This window comes from Vigna radiata, chromosome 6, assembly GCF_000741045.1.
Source record: "Vigna radiata var. radiata cultivar VC1973A chromosome 6, Vradiata_ver6, whole genome shotgun sequence".
Lineage (NCBI taxonomy): Eukaryota > Viridiplantae > Streptophyta > Magnoliopsida > Fabales > Fabaceae > Vigna > Vigna radiata.
In genome coordinates this window covers 27,968,831-27,989,309 of record NC_028356.1, presented here as the reverse complement: position 1 = coordinate 27,989,309, position 20,479 = coordinate 27,968,831, and the positions used below count along the sequence as shown (strand labels likewise).

The window sequence follows — 20,479 nt, the reverse complement described above, 5'->3', positions numbered from 1 at the left end:
TGTGACATGATTCAAATAATGCGATCATTCTTTGTTTCTAGTAATCGAACTTCCCTTCCTTGAATAGGGGAGGACGGTTGACGGCGTATCCTTCATTTTCCATTCTTTAGGATCGTTTCCATTCTCGTGATTTTAGCTCTAATACCAATTGAAGTACGTGAAAAACACTAGAAGAGGGGTTGAATAGTGTTAATGGAAAAAATTTTGCAATCCTTATGATATAACACATTATCGAGCTTTGAAATTTTCTTTTGAAAGCTTAGACGCTCGACTTGATGAATATGAATAAATGATAGTAGTTTTTTTTGTGTTATTCAGAATATATCCTGGAATGTTTTGTAAGAGCTTCCTTTATGAAAAATAATCGTTTGGCTTGGAAGATTCTTGCGTTTTGAAAGTAAATCACAATTGCAAGTTTTTGTAAGAAGATCGTTTAAATAAGCGAAGAGATAATTTCACAAGTATTTTTATACTGGTTCACTCCAATTAAGCTACGTCCAGTCTCCTCTGCAGAGGGTTCCACTATAATCTTCACACGATTACAAATGAGTATTCATACCTCTCATGGTCTTTGAGTATTAGCATCACTCTTGGTACCTGAGTATTAGCACTACTCCTAATACTCAACAACCCTAGCCGATATTTCCTTTTAGTATTCCCACCACTCTTGGTACTCAACAACCCTAGCCGAGATTACCTTTGAGTATTCGAACCACTCATGCTACTTAGTAGCCTTGCTAAGATTCCTCAACTCAAATTGAGTTCAGTTATAAGTATTTTAATTCTCTTCAGAATGACAATCAACGATTGCTTACAAGTCATTCAGACTATGACTGTTCTAGAGAGGATGTGATTACATTACAAAACAGTCTAAATACTCACAAGTGTTTCTCTCTTTTCTTTTAGAATAGTTAACAATACAACAGTGAAGCTTGAGAGTATTATTTTTTGTTCTTGCTTTTCCTTAAGCCTTAGAAGACAATGGACCTCTCTTAAAGAGCCATGGCCAAAGAACATGGAAGAGGATGGAGCTTGAAGGATTCTACTCTTGTGGAGGGTCAGATTTTAGTCTTCTTCTTTATCTTAAAACACTTTTTGTAAATATGTAATATAACTCATTTTTTAGGCCTTGTATTTGGCCAAGACACTTTGTTTAGATTTGTTTAGAAGGCTTAGTGGCTTTAAGAGAGAGCTAGTGCACCATTAGGTCCTTTGTTAGAAGGTAACACCTAAAATTGGTTAAAAGTGGGTTTTGGAAGGAGTTAGTTCCAAGGAGCCTTTGCATTAAATGTTTTAACAAAGTTAGTTACAAAGCATAAGGCTCCTCACATTTAATGTTTAGGCTTCTCATTTAATGCTTAGACTCCTCATTAAATGACGGAGAGGCTCCTAAATACTCCATATACTCTAGCCTTCTCCCTCACGTATAAAAGGAGAGACACCCTTTTGTAATCCTTAGAATTGATTGAATGTAAAGTCTTTTTGTCAAAATGGCAAGGCTTCTTTTCTTGATTTCTCACCTTATGAAATTGTCTTCTTTTAGATTTCTTCATACATTCTCCTTCATGGTTGGCCTAACCTCCTAGAGGAACATCTACTAAGACCACACTACCCCAACACCTTCATCTCTTCATTTCTATTTTGCTTCCGCTACTATCATTGGTCATATAGAGTCCATCCTTTCAAGAAGCTTCATCAACCCAATTGGAAGATCATCTTATACATGTTGAATAAACATCCTTAAAGCAATCTCTACCAATCCATGATTTAAAGTCACATACAACATAGATTGAACATTGAAAATTATTTAGCAATGGTTTTTCCTTCTTAAGGTCGATTTTTGGGTGATGTTAAATGCATGTTTTCTTATAGTGTAAGAAATAACACAAGAAAGAGTGGTTGAATTTTATTTGAAATTTTTGTAGTTTTTTGCTAGTATGCTTTGTGAACACATTGTCTGACGATATAAATCTATATGTAAGCAGTTTATAAAACTTTTTTGTAGGTTTGGTTTTGGCTTTTTTTTTCTTCATTTCTTTAGCTAGTTTATCAATTACAACATGTAGTATAAAATATCAAAGGAATGAAAGATACTTTGTATTTTCATATTGGTTCGCTACTCATACAAATTAATTTTAGTTATTGAACAATTACTCAGATTCCAGAAGGTTTATGTTGTGTAATTACAAACATGTATTATTATAACATAAGTTATTTCAAATACTAGGCATTCTTTCCACAAGAAAATTTTGGCTTAACTAATTAATTTTTTTGACAAACCATTATTAACTTATATAAACACGTGATCAACCACGATTTTGTAGTTTGAGTATTATAGGAATTTTTGGACCTTGTATGAATGGGTTAACCTTTTCGTAACAATGATATCATAGCCTGGTTACGAACCCGAAGTTTCGAGTTCAAATCTTGGAGGAACCTATTCCTACCATTGGAAGAGTCCCGAATTTTCCAAGCCATCAGGAGTCGACTTCTTATGGAGGGACGTTTGTTATAGGAATTTTTGAGTCTTGTAAAATGGGTTAACCTTTTCGTAACATTGAGTGACTTTTAAGATATATAATAGTTATACTTTCTTAATTAATTTACTAATACGGCCACAAATTAATGTTCTTATAAAGTTTTGGAGCACAAAATAATTTCAGTCAAAAGTTTGGACATTTTACACTTCTTTTTGTTCTTTTTAAAAAGATATAGACATAAAAAGAAGTAATAGTTTAAACCCTTTTCCACTTGTTAAATATCTATGAATTCACTTGAATGTCTTTTTCTCAGTGTTTATCAATTCTAGAAGTTTTGATGTTAAGTTAATGCCGTTGCAACACTTCTTATCCCTTCAAAATAGATGAAGTCAAGCTCAAACCTTATCTTGGAGTTGATCTAATCTAGGTTGACGATCTTGTTGAAGAAGTAAACACAAAAGTCTAAACAAGCACAAAATCATCAACGCAAAGGCTCATAAAACTCATGGTGCACAACATGCTCTAATTCTATGTCATTCTATATACATAAATATTGTCAAAGTCAACCAACTTATCTATTTCCAAACATTTCTAGATTTGTCTTTGTCCGGGGACTTCAGCCAACGGCCTTCACTCATTGTAAAAGAAGTTCAGTACCAATTGCCAACTTCCCAAGATTGAAATTAGATAGTCTCGTATTAGATGGACATGTGAGTACATCCAATTCTATATATATTGTTGAATTAAAATTTGTTTTCTCTTCATTCTAGATAATCATATTTGAAAAGATAATGAAACAATATTCACTATTTTTATAAGGTTTAATGTCTCAATAGGTTCCTATTTTCGTCCAAAATCTCAAATAGGTCCTCTTCTTTTTCGGCGTCTCAATTGAGTCCTTATTTTCTTAAAATTGAATCAAATAAGACCTTTCCGTCAAATTGAGATGACGTCGTTAAGAAGGATACGTTGACCGTGTAGTTTTTTATTACGTGACATTGAAAATGTGACTGAATTGTATTTTAATTTTTGAATTAAAAAATAACATTTTGAATGCCACGTAATAAAAAATTACACTGTCAGCATACCTTCCTAACGACGTCATCTCAATTTGACAGAAATATCCTATTTGATTCAATTTTACAAAAATAAGGACTCAATTGAAACGCCGAAAAAGAAAGGGACCTATTTGAAATTCTAGAAAAAAATAAAGACCTATTAAAACATTAAACCTTCTTATGGATAAAACTCAATTGTCACAAGAATAAACCGTAATGGAGAAAAGTTAACAATTGACGGAAACTAACCATTTACATTAAACTTAAGGATTTAAATCAAACGGCAAACCTTGTCACCGAATTAAAAGAAAAACATTTAAGAATTAAAATGGAATGATTAGCCGACAATAGAGAAAACTTATAAGTTTTAATATATTGTATACATTTTCAGTTGGTTGAAAGTAACCACTAAACTTAATGATGCAATAGCTAGATATTGAATTTTATCCTAAAAGGTTTAAGGATTAATTTTTTTTTAAATTTTAGAAATAAAGAAACATAAAATTTCTGAAAAATATTAATTTCATCTTCCACGTCCATTTTTCATTTCATTTCATGTACAACACGAGACTTACTACACTACATCATAGAATAAACATAAAAGAAAAAAAATCAAAGGCAAAGGTTTGTAATTCTGAAATTCAATTTATCTTTCCGCATAACTAAAAGACACTATAAACATATTATAATTTCATGCATGTTTTACACTTTTAAGGATCGAACAATTAAAATTTATGTACTATAAATTCATCTTGTTTCTAATAATAGACGTCTCATTACTTTGAAACCGATGTCTAAGTTACCATTTTATTTACGGTAATACTACCGGTCATCATAAGACATCGATGAAACACTAACAGATGTCTATAAACTGACGTTAAACAACATTTTTCCACTAGTAATTTCTCTGTCCATGTACATCGGAGGATCTTGTTCGGAAGAGAAGCACAAACGTGAGAGAAAACGAACCATGGCTTCGACCATCATTCTCTTCACCGATTTCCTCGGAGCTGGAATCACAGTGGCATTAGTCTTCTTCTTTATCTTCATAATGTGATGAACTTTCCTACGATAGCAGCTACTTTGCTCCCTTGATCACTCTCTTTTGTTTCTATATTTTCTCTTTGGGGTTTCCACAACTGAACGTTGTTTATATATAATGCATAACGTAGGAACAGCAATGGATGTTTCCTAACGTGGGAACAGCTGGCGAGTGAAGATACACACATGGTCCCAAAATCATCTTAAGCTTGAAAGTGAAGTGTGAAACTGCGAATTGTAATTATAATCCAAATTCCAAATAGGATACTTTTCTATGCGTCAATGATAATGACAGATTGAGTCCAATTAATTCCACAACTTATTCAGATCATGTTTGAAAAACAAAATATTATAGGATATTTGAAAATTTTACAATATTTTAAAAGTTTAGAAGATTAGTTGTTTTTCACATTTTTTTTTTCTAGAAAACCAACTTCATAAAAAAACCACATTTTGATACAACGAAAACTTTTCTTCTCAAATTCTACGTAAAAAAGTTTGTTGGAATATTTTTTTTTAAATCATTATTAGGCCAGTATCTTTTGTCGTAATGGATAAAGTTTGTATAAATTAATTATGTTCTAAAGTTAAAATTCTTTTTAAGCTAAACCGTCATTTAAATATGAAAATATTCTGTGACTAAAAATCATTTTGATTGAAATGGTCCAAAAAAAAATTATCTTTGTTAGTTCCATATTTAATGTGTCTGGTTTATCTTTTCCTATTTTTTTAAGTAAATGGAGAATTGATTTGAGAAAAAATTCTTCGAAAATGATGGAGACGTGACCATGAACAAAGAAAAAGATACTTGAAGAACTTGAAGGACCTATAATAAGGGCTTGAGCAAGGAAAACAAATAAAGCTTTTTAACAAGTGTTGTTTATTAATGGAATATAAGTCCAAGGTTTAAGGAAAAAAGACCAAGATAGTTAATTGTATCATGACCGACTTGGAGGAAGACTAAAGCACTACTTTGTTGTTGGTTTTTTTTTTTTTCTTAACTAATTAATTTGTTTAAATAATGGTTCCATCCTTTATAAAATTGATTGACCAAATTATGTTTTGGGTTAATCAAATAATAGGCTTTATTTTGTTTTAATTTCAAGTTGTAATAAAGGTTGCTTGGCCACTTAGTCATCAATCTTTGGAAAAACTAAATGGATGCAAAGTTGATTGCTTTTGGATTACTTTTGGTTGCCATAAATTGTAGTTACATTTTGTCATTAACTCTTTTCGTAATTGTGATGACTAAATCTTTAATCAGCTTAACCATTTTCATCAAAGGATACAAGTGAAGTTATTATGCAGAATATTAGAGTTTTATACCCTTGTATCTCAATGAGAGTCTCCTATGTTCTTAAGTGATTCAAGAATTCTTGGCTGTATCAAAAATTTTTACATCCTTTGTGTGTTGCTTCTTATGGAAAGAGTGATTCTTTCCTTTCATTTTTCATTGTCACTTTGTTTTTTTTTTCTTCTCCCGAATTATAGAAACTCAATTTTGTCGAGTTTATTTCATAGTAATAACTTTCATTTTACGTGTCCAAATTAAGTGTTGTTTCTTGAGCCAAAATATAATTTTAGAACATGAGCTTGCACCTCGTTTAGGAAACACTCTAATTGGAGTTCTGTAGCTCAAGATATCAACGTTTCTAAAATTTTGTTAACCCATTATTAAAAAAAGAGGTTTTTAACTAGCACGTTACACTTTAGTTTCAAAAAGATCGAAGCATATCAAAACACAGTGAAAATTTTGTAATTTTTACGAAACTATATGCCTCGGTTCAATTTGAACTGATGCCTTAGGGGTATACTGCCTCGGTTCTCTGACCAACCGAAGCAAAAAATCGAAGCATATCAAAATGCGGTGGTAATTTTGTAATTTTTGCCGAACTATATGCCTCGGTTGAATTAAAATCGATGCCTAAGGGGTATACTGCCTCGGTTCTCTGACCAACCGAAGCATATCAAAACGCGGTGGTAATTTTGTAATTTTTGCAAAACTATATGCCTCGGTTCAATTGGAACCGACGCCTAAGGGGTATACTGCCTCGGGTCTCCAACCAACCGAGGCAAAAAACCCTCGGTTCAACCTCTGTATCTGAAAGTTCCAAATCCATTTTGTCAACCTTTACTACCTCGGTTCCATTTGAATCGATGTCATAAGACCTTTATGCCTCGGTTTAACTGTAAACCGATGCCTACAGTTAGAAATATTTTTAAATTTTGCCATTTATAATTTTATTTTAATTTTTTTTTGAAAGGTTTACGCATCGGTTGTCTTTAGAACCGAGGCAGTATAGTCTTATTGCCTCGGTTTTCTACTTAACCCAGGTAATAGCTTCTTCGATAATTAAAATTCAGAAACGTAAAATAGTAACCACTCTTTGAGGGAACTACATTTCATTCTTCCCTTCCACAACCTTCTCATCACCACCATCCTCAACTCGCACCAACAAACTCAACCTCAGACTCACCTGTACACACAAACGTTCTTCGACATGATGTCAGAGGAGCACAAATTCTTCGACAACAAGTGCCGTGAGGCGCAAGATCGACTCTCCAAGCTTCTTTGGGAGTCCTCCTTATTCGAGGGGGGCGACATCCGACTCAGGGTCTAACCTTTCCCAAATTTTCTTTAAGGTTCTAACCTTAAAAATCCTAAATCAGTCTTTGTGCAAATGGGGTTCACATCACTTTATAATTGGTTTTGATAATCTAACTATAGTTAGGGATGACAATGGGTCGGGTCAGGCATGGATAATGTGATACCCGAACCCGACCCACATGAAAAAAATGTACCTACAGAGTTTTTTTAACCGTATAAAAAAACCTGCAGAGTTTTTTTAACCCGTGGATATTCGTTGGATACCTGTAAATATTATTAAAAATTTATTTTATGTTTTTAAAAAAATATTTTAGCTTTCCAAAATGTGAAAGAAATATGGGACATCGGCAGTCCAAAAGGTTTTGGGCTTTTCTTATTCCAAAATCAGCAAAAATATCTTCCATTAATTAGTATTGAAAATGAAGGAAGAGTCTTTATTACTGGAACCATTTTTCGAGCACTGTAGTTATGGCCATTAGTTCCTCCCCCCACCTAAACTTTCCAGTAGAGAAATAATTCTCAATATACCACCATAATATTTGTTCACTCTTTGCAACTTATAGAAATATGAAACTATTCTGGGATTTGACTTATGAAATTTCCATTTGGCTCTATTTAATGTTTAGAGTTTGAAATGTAGGAAGAAGGAAGCTTTCGAGGGATGGAACGTTGGGATCTAACTTATGAAATTCTCATTTGGCTCTGTTTAGTGTTTAGAGTTTGAAATGTAGGAAGAAGAAGCTTTCGAGGGATGGAACGCAAACAGTGAGATGAGCTCACAACAACAATCTGAAAAAGAAAAGAAGATATGAAAAAGAAAAGAATGAAGAAAGCAGGGAAAGACAAAAGGGGTAATTGGAAGAGAACAATACCTGTTTTTTTTTTCGGCGGACGGTGTTTGAGATCTGAGTAGACTCATTTATCATCGACAACTTAAACCTCCTCTAGCAAAAAAAAATGAGAGCGATAAATATGGGATAAATATGTAATTTTATTTTCTTAACAGGTAACGGGTACCCGCAGGTACGGTAGTGTGATACCCGAACCCAACCTGTTAACAAGCGGGTATTAAAATACCCGCTACCCACGGGTACTTATAGCCAAAGGATAAAATTTCAAGGGGCCTACCCGACTGTCTCAACCTCTTAAGTGGGATAAGGACTCAAGCAGTGACATCTTGAACATCTACAACCACCACCCTCATCATATCAATTGTCATGGTTTCATGGTATATGGTTGACCCCGAAGTATACATTTTACCTAAGTTAACCAAATAATATTTGTAAAATATATCATAGAATATAATTCAATAATCAATTACATGCAGACAATATAATTAGACAAATTACCTAAGGCCACCAAGCACTGTGCGACATTATCACTAAACAACTTTTAGTATGCATTAACAATGGGAGAAACATGTCGAAAGGAAACATCAAAATTCCCCTTTGTGCTTATACAAAGAGGAAATGGTTGAGCAGGATTCCTAGGTTGTCCTGAGGCAGAAGCTAACTCTACTCATACTTTTGCTAACAATTGTGCTCGCATGTTAGAGTACTCCTTCTTCAATTATGTCTCGTAACACCGTACTCTTTCTTCATCTCGTTGATCTCTTCCCTTATCTCCTGTCTAATTTCTTCTCTAATATTCTTGAGGACCTCCTCAGAGACATGGGCTTTACTATGATGACTTGGTGGATGACCTAAGAACTGATGAATGCCAACAAATTTTCCAGCACCTCTTACACGACTACGATGCTTTAGACAACCAATGACAACCATCAATATGTTCTCACGACTCTCTAGAGTGAAGGTACCTAATATCCTCTACTCTAATAGGCCATCCTACAACCAAAAAATTTTAAGTTAAGTTAACTAAATTTGGGAGATCATATGTTTTTAATTTAAGAACATATAATGTGCCTTGTTATGCTCACTACTTCCTCATATATGTACACCCCTAATGGCTTTTGGTGAGCTCTCTTCCATGTATCACAGTGAAAAGGAAAAGTGTTAAGACAAGATCGTTTATAAGATTGGATGGTGTAACACCTTCATGTTTTGAAGTTTAACAAACAACAATCAACGAAATGAGTATATGACATAGTATTATCTTTGTAAAAATAATATTGTTGAATGAAAGACATCTTATGAAACAAAGCGTTATCACATTTGAATGAACAAAGAAAAGTTTCAATAAATGTACTAAGACCAAATGGTCCTATTTTCAGGAAACGCACTACTACAAAGATGATTTATTATGAACGTATCACTAGACTAAACGATATCCTTGTAAAAGTGTCAATATGCTACATAATATCTTTGCTAAATGAGCTCCTACTGTATCCTACTAAAGAATGCAATAATGTGCTACATGATGTTTATGGTAAACATGTTAAATATATAAAGAACGCTACAAAAACAATATGTTCAACAACACTTTCCTAAAGTCACTCTCATACTAAACAAAGATCACTAAACGATGTGTTGTTAGTAAACGCCTTTTAAGGTTAAACGATACCTTGATACAAAATGATATTTCATCCAATGATGAAACCTTTATGAATCAACACTTGGTATCTTTTCAAAAGTACTTAAACAATTTACATGTATATAAAAATTGACAAAGTTGTTCTGAACATGCAATGTAACGCATTAAATGAAAAATGTTTCAAACAACAAAAGTAAAAAGAAAAAGGACATATTTGCCAGCATGCATTTCTAAAAAATCTAAAAGGACATATCTGCCAACATGCATTTCTTATGGCTGCTACCTACAAAAAGGCTACAAAAATCTAAAGTTTGAACACAAACTTTCTCTAATGGATCTTTTCCCGTGCATGCTATAAATAAAAGATCACTTGGAAAGAAGATCAAGAGAATAAGCACACAAACAAGAAAAGTTGAAACTTATACTCGTGCAAGAACAAAAACTCTAAGAATACACTCCCAAGCTTTATAGAGTCATAAGCTTACATCTATAAGACGAGAGAAAATCCTACAAGGTCTATTAGATTGATTTGTGTTGTAATCACATCCTCTCTGTCAAAGTTAACGTCTAAGACTTGTAAACAATCTGATTGATTGTGTATTCTGAAGATAATTCAAACACTTAGTGGTTAGATCAGTTGAGTTAAACACCTACTAGTCAGTGTAACAAATGTTACCAGGATTGACAAGGCCATACTCGAATAAAATTTAATATTTAATTAAATGAAGTATAGGCTGGGAGAATGACCCTTAGGTCGTCTCTCAAGGACCAAATGTTGTTCAGGAATTAAATTAAACACATGGTAGGGGGTTTTGAAGGTGGTTTTGTGTACAAAATAAACTAACTAAAGCACAAATTCAAACACAGATTTAAAGACAAATTAAAGAAAAGTTGGTGCTATCTCGGTTGCACTTGTTTCCAATCATGATTTACAATAGATATCCAATCCGATGACCCTTAATCCAACTCGAACTAGACAACTAAGTGAAGTCTAAAACAGTTTTTATAAAATGCGAATTCAACAAACGCACTCACACAAATTCATCAATTCAGTACACACACAGTAATCATATCTAAGCGAAGATTATCATGCTCAAATTAGACCACTAAGCGAGGACCAATTGCACAAAACAAATTACATATATGCGGGACACACAAAACAGAATCACAATTAAGCTCCAAAAACCTCATCGAAACATTGCACCTTACTAATCACCAACCCAAATGGATTTAAGCTTCCATGAAATCGAATTCAATGCAGCAAAAGCAAAACGAAATTGGCATAACAATTGGAAAATGAAATGCAAACGTAATGGGAATAAAAACCGCAATGCAGCTGACGAAATAAAAAAAATGCAAATCAAAGAACTCAAAACGAATTGAAAACAAATTAAAATACCCTAAAGCAAATTTGTAATGTGAAATGAGAATGATATTAAATGGGCAAAATCTAAATTGCAAGCAGAAGAGAAGAAAACGAAATTGTAAAATCAAAATTATATTCTGAAATTGAAATTGCATTGAAATGTAAATGAAAACCTAAAACCCCAAAAATGGAGGAGTTCTCCCTTGTTGTCCAAAGCTAAGAAAACATAAATGAGAGAGTGAGAGAGTGTTTTGCCCTCCCCCCTTTGGGTCCTAAAACCCTAGTCTAAAGTCAGTCCACAAATTGGGCTTTTAGTATTTTGACCCAAAATGCCCAACAGTTCAAATCTGCCCAAAATTACACTAAAAACGAAATTTACAATTGAATTAAATCTAAAATGCCTATGTAGAGAGTGGTTGTTGACGTGGCAACCCTTTAATGTCCCAAAATATTCTTCCAAAAATTCTCATGAAATTAATAATGAAAATAATTAGCTAAGATAATTCAAATTAATTAAAATAAGAATTTCTGGTCAAATTAAGCACAATTACAAAAAATGGGGAAATAATGGATACTCAAGCACAATTCCCTAATTAAATCTAGCACAATAAGCTAATTGAAGTCGAGAAAATATTGACTCATTAGTAACAACCAACAAAAGTTGATCGAGCTTGACTAAAGGAGTCGATTGAGGCATGTGAGGGCGAGGCATTGTCTAAAGCTGAGTTGGTCGGCCTTTCTGAAGCTAAGCGGCTTGACTGGACGTCGCTAAATAGGGATCTCAAGCGTTAGATGCCTTATCACCCATCTTCTTCTTCTTGGTCTCAAGGAAGGCACTTCTCTTCGAAGTAGGGGCGGACATGATAGCTCAAATAAAATAAAGAAATTAGCCAAGTTAAGACCAAACACCTTATAAAATCACAAAAGGAAGACATCGTACAAATGCTTCCTCATCAAATTCCTCAAAATCGAGGCATTCAATTAGAGTACAAGCGGGAAAACGGTGGGGTAAACCATTGATTGTTCCAATTGCCTCCAGCTCGACCAGCGTCATCGAAGTCGTTGGTCAAGAAGTCACCTTACGAGGATTTCTCATCCAGTAAAATGGAAACTTGGGGCGCTCGACCTCGTTTAAAAAATCTAAACGCCCAGTCTCTCTTATTAATACCTTAAAGTATTTAGTTTTAAAACCCTTAAAAGAATCAGAAAACAGTTTAAAAAGCCATTTCTTCTCCATAGAGTCAAGTGATAACCAGCCCCGTTCATCGATCGACCTCACATTAAAATATTGGAGGAATATGGCATGAGTAGGAGTCAAACCCAACGTAGAACATACTACCACGAATGCTTACATACAGGCTCAATCATTCGGGTGTAGTTAGGTAAGAGCCACATTCAGCTCCCTGAGCATGGTCGCTTGGAATTTGGTAAAAGGAACTCAGACATACATTTGGGAGAAGTGAACAAAACTCCTCATTAAGTTCACGGTCACCAGATTGTGAACAAAATAACAAAACAAGTCAATGAATAAGAAAATCAAGAAACACATCTCATAGAAAAAAAAGAAAAAAAAAAGAAAAGAACACAATATGAAATCCCATTAATTAACTGTTCTCATACCATGCTTGACCTTTTTCGATATGTTTTAATTGCATAGTTAATTGAGTGTATTCTTACTATATACAAGAAACAGGAAGACTTATTTAAGAAGGACCGTTTGTACAGGAAAAAGAAAATAGAGGACAATTCAATCTTGTGACTTTAATTGTTGTGGACACTATCCATGAGCCATTATTAACAGTGAAGGACAAAGAAAAAGTCCAAAAAAGAAAAGCAAAATAGCAAAATGTTGTAATAATATCATATTATTGTAAAAGAAACGTTGTTCAACGGTAATATTCCAACATTCAAAATTTTCAATGTGAATTAATTTTGCAACGTTAAAATTATTTATTGTTTTTTTATTGTCTTTTATTGATTTTATTCTTCCCTAGCTCTATAAATAGAAAGCTCTTCCCCCATTCCAAATCACCAAATTGAGTCTTCCTCTTTCTCTTCTCTTCTTAGTTTCATTCTCTTTTCATCCTGGGTATAAACTCTTTATAGAGTTTCTTGCTAGTTTTGTAATCCTCCAATACATTTCGAGAAGTTCCTGTTGTATCCTGGGGGACTTACGCAACACATCGCGGATAAGTCCTTAAGGATAGTGAATTTACACGCCTCAGATATATATAAGCAAAAACATGCCTCGTCTCAAGAAGCTCATGCTTTTCAATCTGTATTTCAGAATAATAGATAATCTATCAGCTTCCTAATATTGAATTGAAAATAGTCAACTGCTCTTTGAACTATTTCAACTTCACAATTGTAAATGCTAACTTGGCCTAGTTAGATATAAAGGTAAATATGATTTTGGTAACTTCATATAGTTCTCATTATACAATCGGTCACCAACATTTTGAAGATTGGCTACATTTGGCATAAGAACAAACTCCTCAATGTCATTGAGCCTATCAATCTTTGCATATGCATAAACCCCTGCACAAATATATACCAAACAAAAACGAAATTAAACCTCATTCCCTTATCCAAAAAGAATACCTAAAATTTATTCTCAATTCAAACAACTCACAATGGAACATGACAAAACATAAAGCACAACATAAGAAAACAAATTTGACCGAAACTTACCTTAATATCAATTCCAATGTTCTCAAATGCACCTCAATAGCTAACAAACGAATAACATCTTTCGAACCACACCGTTACATGCCAATGACAGTAAAATATAAAGTAAACATATTAAATTAGGGTTTTCTGAATTTTCAATTTAAGGGCTTTATGAATGAATGATGAGAGAGGGTATTACTTACCAGATGCTCTAACCATCACCGACAATGTGAAGACTAGAGGGAGTGACACCGAGATGGACTGATAGCGAGAAAGAGTAATAGCGATAGGGTGTGAAAGCCAGTAGTAATGATACGGAGATGCACTCACGGTGAGAAGAAGACAACCTTTCATAGTGGAATGGACTGATGGCGAAGCACTGTAGGAGTGATTGGTTGAGTGAGGCTCGCAAAAATCAGAGGAAGAATGGGAAATGAGAACGATGAAGAACGGGAAATGAAAATGGGAAATGAGAGTGAGACACAAACCAAAAAGAAAACCTATACTTTTACTTTTATATTTTATTAATTTTTAATAATTTTTTTCAAATTTCGTATGTAATATCAATAGGTAATGCATTTTCAGATTATATATGGATTTTAAATGCTTACATACAGATTATATGCTTAGGTAAAGTTCCTGCCCAAATGCGCCAACATTACATACGGAAATATCGGTCGGTAAAATCCGTATATAAAATCCATGTGTAGTATGTAAATATCTGTAGGTAATTCTCATTTTTCTTGTAGTGTATTATTCCCCCTGATCTGAACGATCAAAATCCACTCCACCGTAATGAAGGGTGATTGTTGTCCCAAAAAAGGCTTGTCGCTATATATAATTTCTGGAGAGTTCGCTCTATTGTTGTCCCATTTGCACTCCTCAAAGAAGGACGACGACGCCGAACTTGGAGATGAAGGACGGTCGTCGTTGCGTGGCAACCCCCCATCATCTCTTCCTACTGACTCCTCAAACAAAGATAAATTAACAATAGACATCTTTATTACTTGAACAGAATATCTTTAAATTGGACGGTAGTCAGAGCAGATAAAGAAAATGAGCGAAAATGAAAGCCAACCCCACTGCTATTTATCGGGAAAACCAACATAATTGCCAACACTTCCCCACTCGTAGATCTTGCGCATGTCCAACGGTCCAGATCGCACGACGATACCACTCCCGAGGAAAATAACTGACGAGACCATGACACGTGTCTTGCCACCACTAACACATATTCAAATCATGTCGTACGGGGAAGTTCCAAGCCCAGCCACGAGACCTACCCAACACTACCGACGTATCAAATCCCAATGCCACCCAGCGGTGGCTACGACTTGGGGGGCCTGTGTATCCTGTGACCAGACAGTCATCTAACAACCGACCAGTGAAACCACTTGGAGGACTCGTCCAGCCCAAAGATCAACAAGAAACAAGTCTGATAAGCGGTCCATCAATCAAACGACCCAAAAGGAGAGGAGGTCGTTTAGACACACCCTGACAACTAATCATCTTCAAATACCTTGTTAAGTCGAGATTATGGATAACCATTGCTTAGGAAAGATTTGGCCATGATTAAGGTTTCACTAATCTTAGACCTATATAGAAATCTATAAATAGAGGTCAAAAGTAAGAAGGTAGATGGATTCATTTATTGCGAATTTAAGATTTTACTTTGACTCCTGATCAACCCAATCACTAACTTGAGTGTCAGAGTGCCTTTAGCAGGTGCATTCTGAACGGTCAGGAGCCCGAACAAGGAAGGATTTGATCTAAAACTCGTAGGATTATCCAAAAGAATTTGGAACAAAGTATGAAGGTGTGTTTTGTGGAAATCCTAGATCCTTCGCCCAAAACAGCTCAAAAAATTTTTTGTATCTCTTCCTCCTTGATACTTTAGGTTCTACAATCCATTCCCCGTTTATCCCGAGTACTTTAATGCCATTTTTCATTCTTCTCCAATTGATTATTGAGTAATTGTATTGAGAATTTTTGAGCCTCCTAAATTTATCCACTTTGCTCTTGCTTTTTGCTTTTCTAAAGATTCTTGCTTAAAACGGATATTGTTTAATCCAACAAATAACTCTCTTCTCTCCATCTTTTGGTCATCTTTTAAGTCATTGTTTTCATCCATCTAGTTCATCTATTGTCCCAATTATCTCTTGTTTTGTCTTATTATAATGTCCCCGAAAATTTCTTTATTCAAACTTTTGGGACCCTTTAGCATTTTCAATTTCTCCTTTAGTACATATATCTTTGTTATCTGATATTGATCCCAAAACCATTGTATTGTGTCATTAAAACCATTTATCAAGCATCTAAAACCCTAAAAGTAAACTTGTTTAGTTTTCAAGATCAGTCCAAAATGATTAGATACATTTCTTTCTAGTGCGATCTGTTTGGTATTAGGCCACTGGGTTATCCAATTTTGAGAGACTAGTATTTTATTTATTCATATTTTTTTTCCTTCAAATATAGAAAATTTGGACATTGCAAAATTGTATTGTTGGATCTTGAAGTATTTGAATGTGATGGTCTTCTTCATATGATTTTTTGTCAGTTGCAAGGATCAACAAATGTGATACTTTAGATATCGAATCAAACTCTATTTTCATTGTACTTTTTCTCTTGTTTTCTTTGGCTTACTTTTTTAATACATTCAAAGACATTTATAGAATGGAAATAACTCTTAAACTTCCATAAGAGTGTTCTTTCACTTATTAATATAAAAATATCACATAAATACTACTAAATATTCTAAATAGTTGTTGAAAATCCATTAAATACTTAAATTCAAAGAGTTTAGGACCGACAAGATCCTACCAAGTCTAATACAGAATATACTTAATCCATTTTGTACGACTATATTATTAATCTATAAACAGTATTTTCCTCATACACTCGCCAAGCACAAAGCAAAAAAATGTAATAATATAATCCTAAAAGAGTGTTATAAACAAGTCTCACAACAGCTATCTAATTGGACCAACAAACTCTGGACAAAATAAAGGCACGTGAACCTTTGCATGCCCCCAACATCGTACAATTCTACGCACTTACAATTTCTTTTCTATTTTCATTTTCTTTAAACACAGTTCCGAGTTGGGAATTACCATGTTCAAATTTTCCTATTAAAATTAAAAAAGAAAAATATATATTTAATGATCTCAACGCTTAAGTGAGTATATTATTGGATGTTTGATGAAAACAGTGTTTTACTAGAATTTACTGAAACATCATGCAGAAGTGAAATATAGGATCTATCTTGATGGAAAGAAAAAACGGATTCTACTCCAAATGTTTTGTCGTTTGTCTGTATGGTCGCAAAATTCCATGTCTGAACTCTACAAATACATGAGTCCTTGGCCTTTGTGTTCTAACTCCACACCAAGTCCCTCTCTTTATTTTCTGGTGTAGTATGAATTCTGGTTTCTTTATGGTGTCATCCCTGAAGCACCAAGAAGTTCAAAGCCGTTTCTTCGACCCCTCTTGGCTACAAATGCAGCAACACGTTCCCATGAGCTTCGTTTGGCCTAAGGAGTGTGTGGTGGACGCCAACGAGGAGTTTCAGGCCCCAATGGTGGACCTTGGAGGCTTCCTCAGAGGTGATGAAGAGGCCACACACGTTGCTGTTAAGCTCATACGCAAGGCATGCTCCACCCACGGCTTCTTCCAAGTATTCAACCACGGGGTTGATCATCTCCTCATTGCTCAAGCCTATGAACAAATGGATGCTTTTTTTAAGCTCCCAATTGACAGAAAAGTTAGTATTCGTAAGACTCCAGGTTCTGTCTGGGGCTATTCTGGTGCACATGCTGACCGATTCTCCTCCAAATTGCCTTGGAAAGAAACCCTCTCTTTCCCCTTCCATGATAACAACACCTTAGACCCCGTTGTCTCTACCTTCTTTAACTCCACCTTAGGACAAGACTTCCAACAAGCAGGGTAACACACCTTTTGCTTCAATATATCTCTTCATTTTTCATTCATCCTATTTTCTTAACTCAATCCTAAAGTTCAGAACAATTACAACAATGGGTTCTGTTTAAATGCACCTACATGTTATCAAATTATTATAATCTTAGTTTGCTATCTTTTAATCAACTGTTATTTGTATGTGTGTGTATATACATATATAAGAAAAACGTTAGTTAGTATTGAGTAGTTTTCATTGCCAGAATGGTGCATACACCATGTATTAAGTTTTTTCTTTACGTCTTGTTAATATATTACCTTTATAGCTAGCTTGGTTGTGCGTCATTTCAGAGAAGATTCACGTTTCATTCTCAAATCTGTTTAGAAGCTGGCTGATTTGTATAGCTTCTGACTTTTACGTCTCTGATCCACTCTTCTCTCTTTTTGGGCATAAAATTGGCACATGATGTTCTTGAATGATTTAAATCTCCACTAAGTGTTTTCTTTTGGTCAAAACATGTTTTACATACTTTTTAAAATTAAATTTTCAAAAAGATAATGATCCACGTAGGTGATATATTCATGCTGAATAACAGAAGTGCTGTATTCAAAACACATAAAGTTTCCAAAACTGTAATTTTTTCCTAGAAACAGCATATCCGAAATACGAAGTCCCAGTTAATTATAACATCATGTGTCATGTGAATTTTGGGTTTTTTTTTTTTTTTTCATACTCTGTAAAAAGCTGTAAAATTTCATACATATAGTAGTACCCTTTTGAATAAGAATTGAAGTAACTAATTTGTGGTGCATTGGGTAGAGTGGTATTTCAGAAATACTGCGAATCCATGAAGGGGTTGGGAATGAAGCTGTTGGAGCTTTTGGCACTTAGTTTGGGAGTCGATAGGTTGCATTATAAGGAGTTGTTTGAAGATGGATGTTCTGTAATGAGATGCAACTTCTACCCGTCATGCCAGGAGCCAAGTCTTGCACTTGGAACAGGACCACACTGTGACCCAACATCTCTCACCATTCTTCACCAAGACCAAGTTGGAGGGCTCGATGTGTTTGCAGACAACACGTGGCAGACGGTTCCGCCTCGTGCCCGTGCTCTTGTAGTTAACATTGGTGATACTTTCACGGTGCGTTACATAAGCATAATAGTTACAAATCTTCTTCTGTCTGCATATATATCTTACTTTGTGACTTTGTGGCTGTCAATTACTATCCCCAATGGCCTCATTATCTGTTGCAACATGACAAATCCGTAAATAAAAGCGCAGATATACTTTGGTGTATCACCATTGGTTCTCTCTGCACCATGTCTGACATGATGACTCTCTCTATACTGAACTTGCATGAATGCATCGTCTGTGTAGGAAAAGATTAACTGACTTATTTTTGCATCACATAAAAGATGGTGTTTTGTCCTTTGCAAGTTTAAAGTTATTTTCAAGAAGGAATTATCTTTTTTTTCGTCATATTAAATGTTTCTTTTTGGTTTTGTAGTTACTACTTAAGGAACAAATCTCAGGCCCACTTGACACAGAAATATCTCTTGGGTAGTAGTAGAATTAGTAGGTAATAGTTTTGTTGGAGATCCTCCATCAATAGACTGATAAACTTGCATAGAAGTATAGGAATAATGTTGAAGACATAGTTGTATTCCATATATGGGAGTGAGTGAGGAGTGGTTAGAAAAAGAATCATGATGTGAATGGATATGTTTGAACTAATTTGTTGGTTGTTCAGGCATTATCAAATGGGAGATACAAGAGTTGCCTGCATAGGGCAGTGGTTAACAAGTACAAAGAGAGGAGGTCCTTGGCATTCTTTCTGTGCCCGAAAGAAGACAAAGTGGTGAGAGCCCCAGAGGATATTGTGCGTAGGGATGGGACAAAACAGTATCCAGATTTCACATGGTCCAATTTGCTTGAATTCACACAAAACTACTACAGAGCCGACGAAGCTACACTGCACAACTTCACCAAGTGGTTGCTATCTTCCAAACAACAAACTCTTTAAGTTAACCAACAAATAGATTCTGTTCTGCAACTTTGCTTTTACACTCACTGCTGCATTAAATTCCTCCCTCTACTTTTCCTACACTCCAAAACCTCTTCATTTTTTTTTTATGTAACTTTTTTCCACTGCGTACGGCGTCTTTCGTCTTTCTATTTATTGCTCCTCTATCTATGCAACTCTAACCCTTCACTCACTACTCATCTTTACCCTAATTGCTTCCATCCAATAATTAGCTGCAAGGATACTCCACAAAATGGTTAAATGCATGCATTATACTGTCAGAACATTTTGTACACTGGACATCCAAGAGATTCAATATTAATCCTAGTAAACAAACTCATCAAATATTAGCATATCATTATTTTCCATGTAAATTTCTATTTGAACGAGACAAGAGAATAATTTATTTATTTGATAAATTAAATTTTTTTTAGAACAAATGAGTTGTTTGGATATAGAAATTATAAAAAAAATTAAATTTAAGAATTTTAGGAAAATATTTTAAATAACTAAACCAATAGGTTTTGAAATTCATTAGAAAAAGAAAATTGCAATTTCAGACCTAACCTCTCTATACATACTGTACCATCTCATTTAAATAGTATAAAACACTATAAAAAATCATAAAATCAATACAACAGGACAATTAACTTAAAAAGAATATATAGAATATCTATAGAGTTATCCAAAAAATAACTATAACTCTAACTTTATATACAACACTCTAAAAGTTAAGAACTATTTATACAATGTCTTTCAAACATAACTAGATAAACTAGATATTCTAATCCTAACTACGTGTTCACGCCATCTCCTCCCAACACCTACT

General features: G+C 34.3%; 1 protein-coding gene across 2 annotated transcripts; it reads left to right on the top strand.

The window, feature by feature from the left end:
• Positions 1-16,989: 16,989 nt before the first annotated feature.
• Positions 16,990-19,916, top strand: LOC106764352 (gibberellin 20 oxidase 2-like). 2 transcript variants are annotated; one of them, XM_014648637.2, is made up of 3 exons: positions 16,990-17,655; positions 18,446-18,767; positions 19,378-19,916. In XM_014648637.2, exons 1-3 carry the CDS (start codon positions 17,129-17,131, stop codon positions 19,648-19,650), a joined length of 1,122 nt encoding a protein of 373 aa, XP_014504123.1. In that variant the 5' UTR covers positions 16,990-17,128; the 3' UTR covers positions 19,651-19,916. The 2 variants fall into 2 exon arrangements, with proteins under 2 accessions (XP_014504123.1, XP_022638067.1); XM_022782346.1 differs by lacking the exon at positions 19,378-19,916 and adding an exon at positions 19,135-19,367.
• Positions 19,917-20,479: the final 563 nt, after the last annotated feature.

Excerpts from the sequence above, each read along its gene's own strand:
- LOC106764352 (XM_014648637.2), top strand. The coding sequence starts at position 17,129 with ATGAATTCTGGTTTCTTTATGGTGTCATCCCTGAAGCACCAAGAAGTT. Across the intron at positions 17,656-18,445 it reads CAAGACTTCCAACAAGCAGG|AGTGGTATTTCAGAAATACT; the intron begins GTAACACACCTT and ends TGCATTGGGTAG. Across the intron at positions 18,768-19,377 it reads ACATTGGTGATACTTTCACG|GCATTATCAAATGGGAGATA; the intron begins GTGCGTTACATA and ends TTGGTTGTTCAG.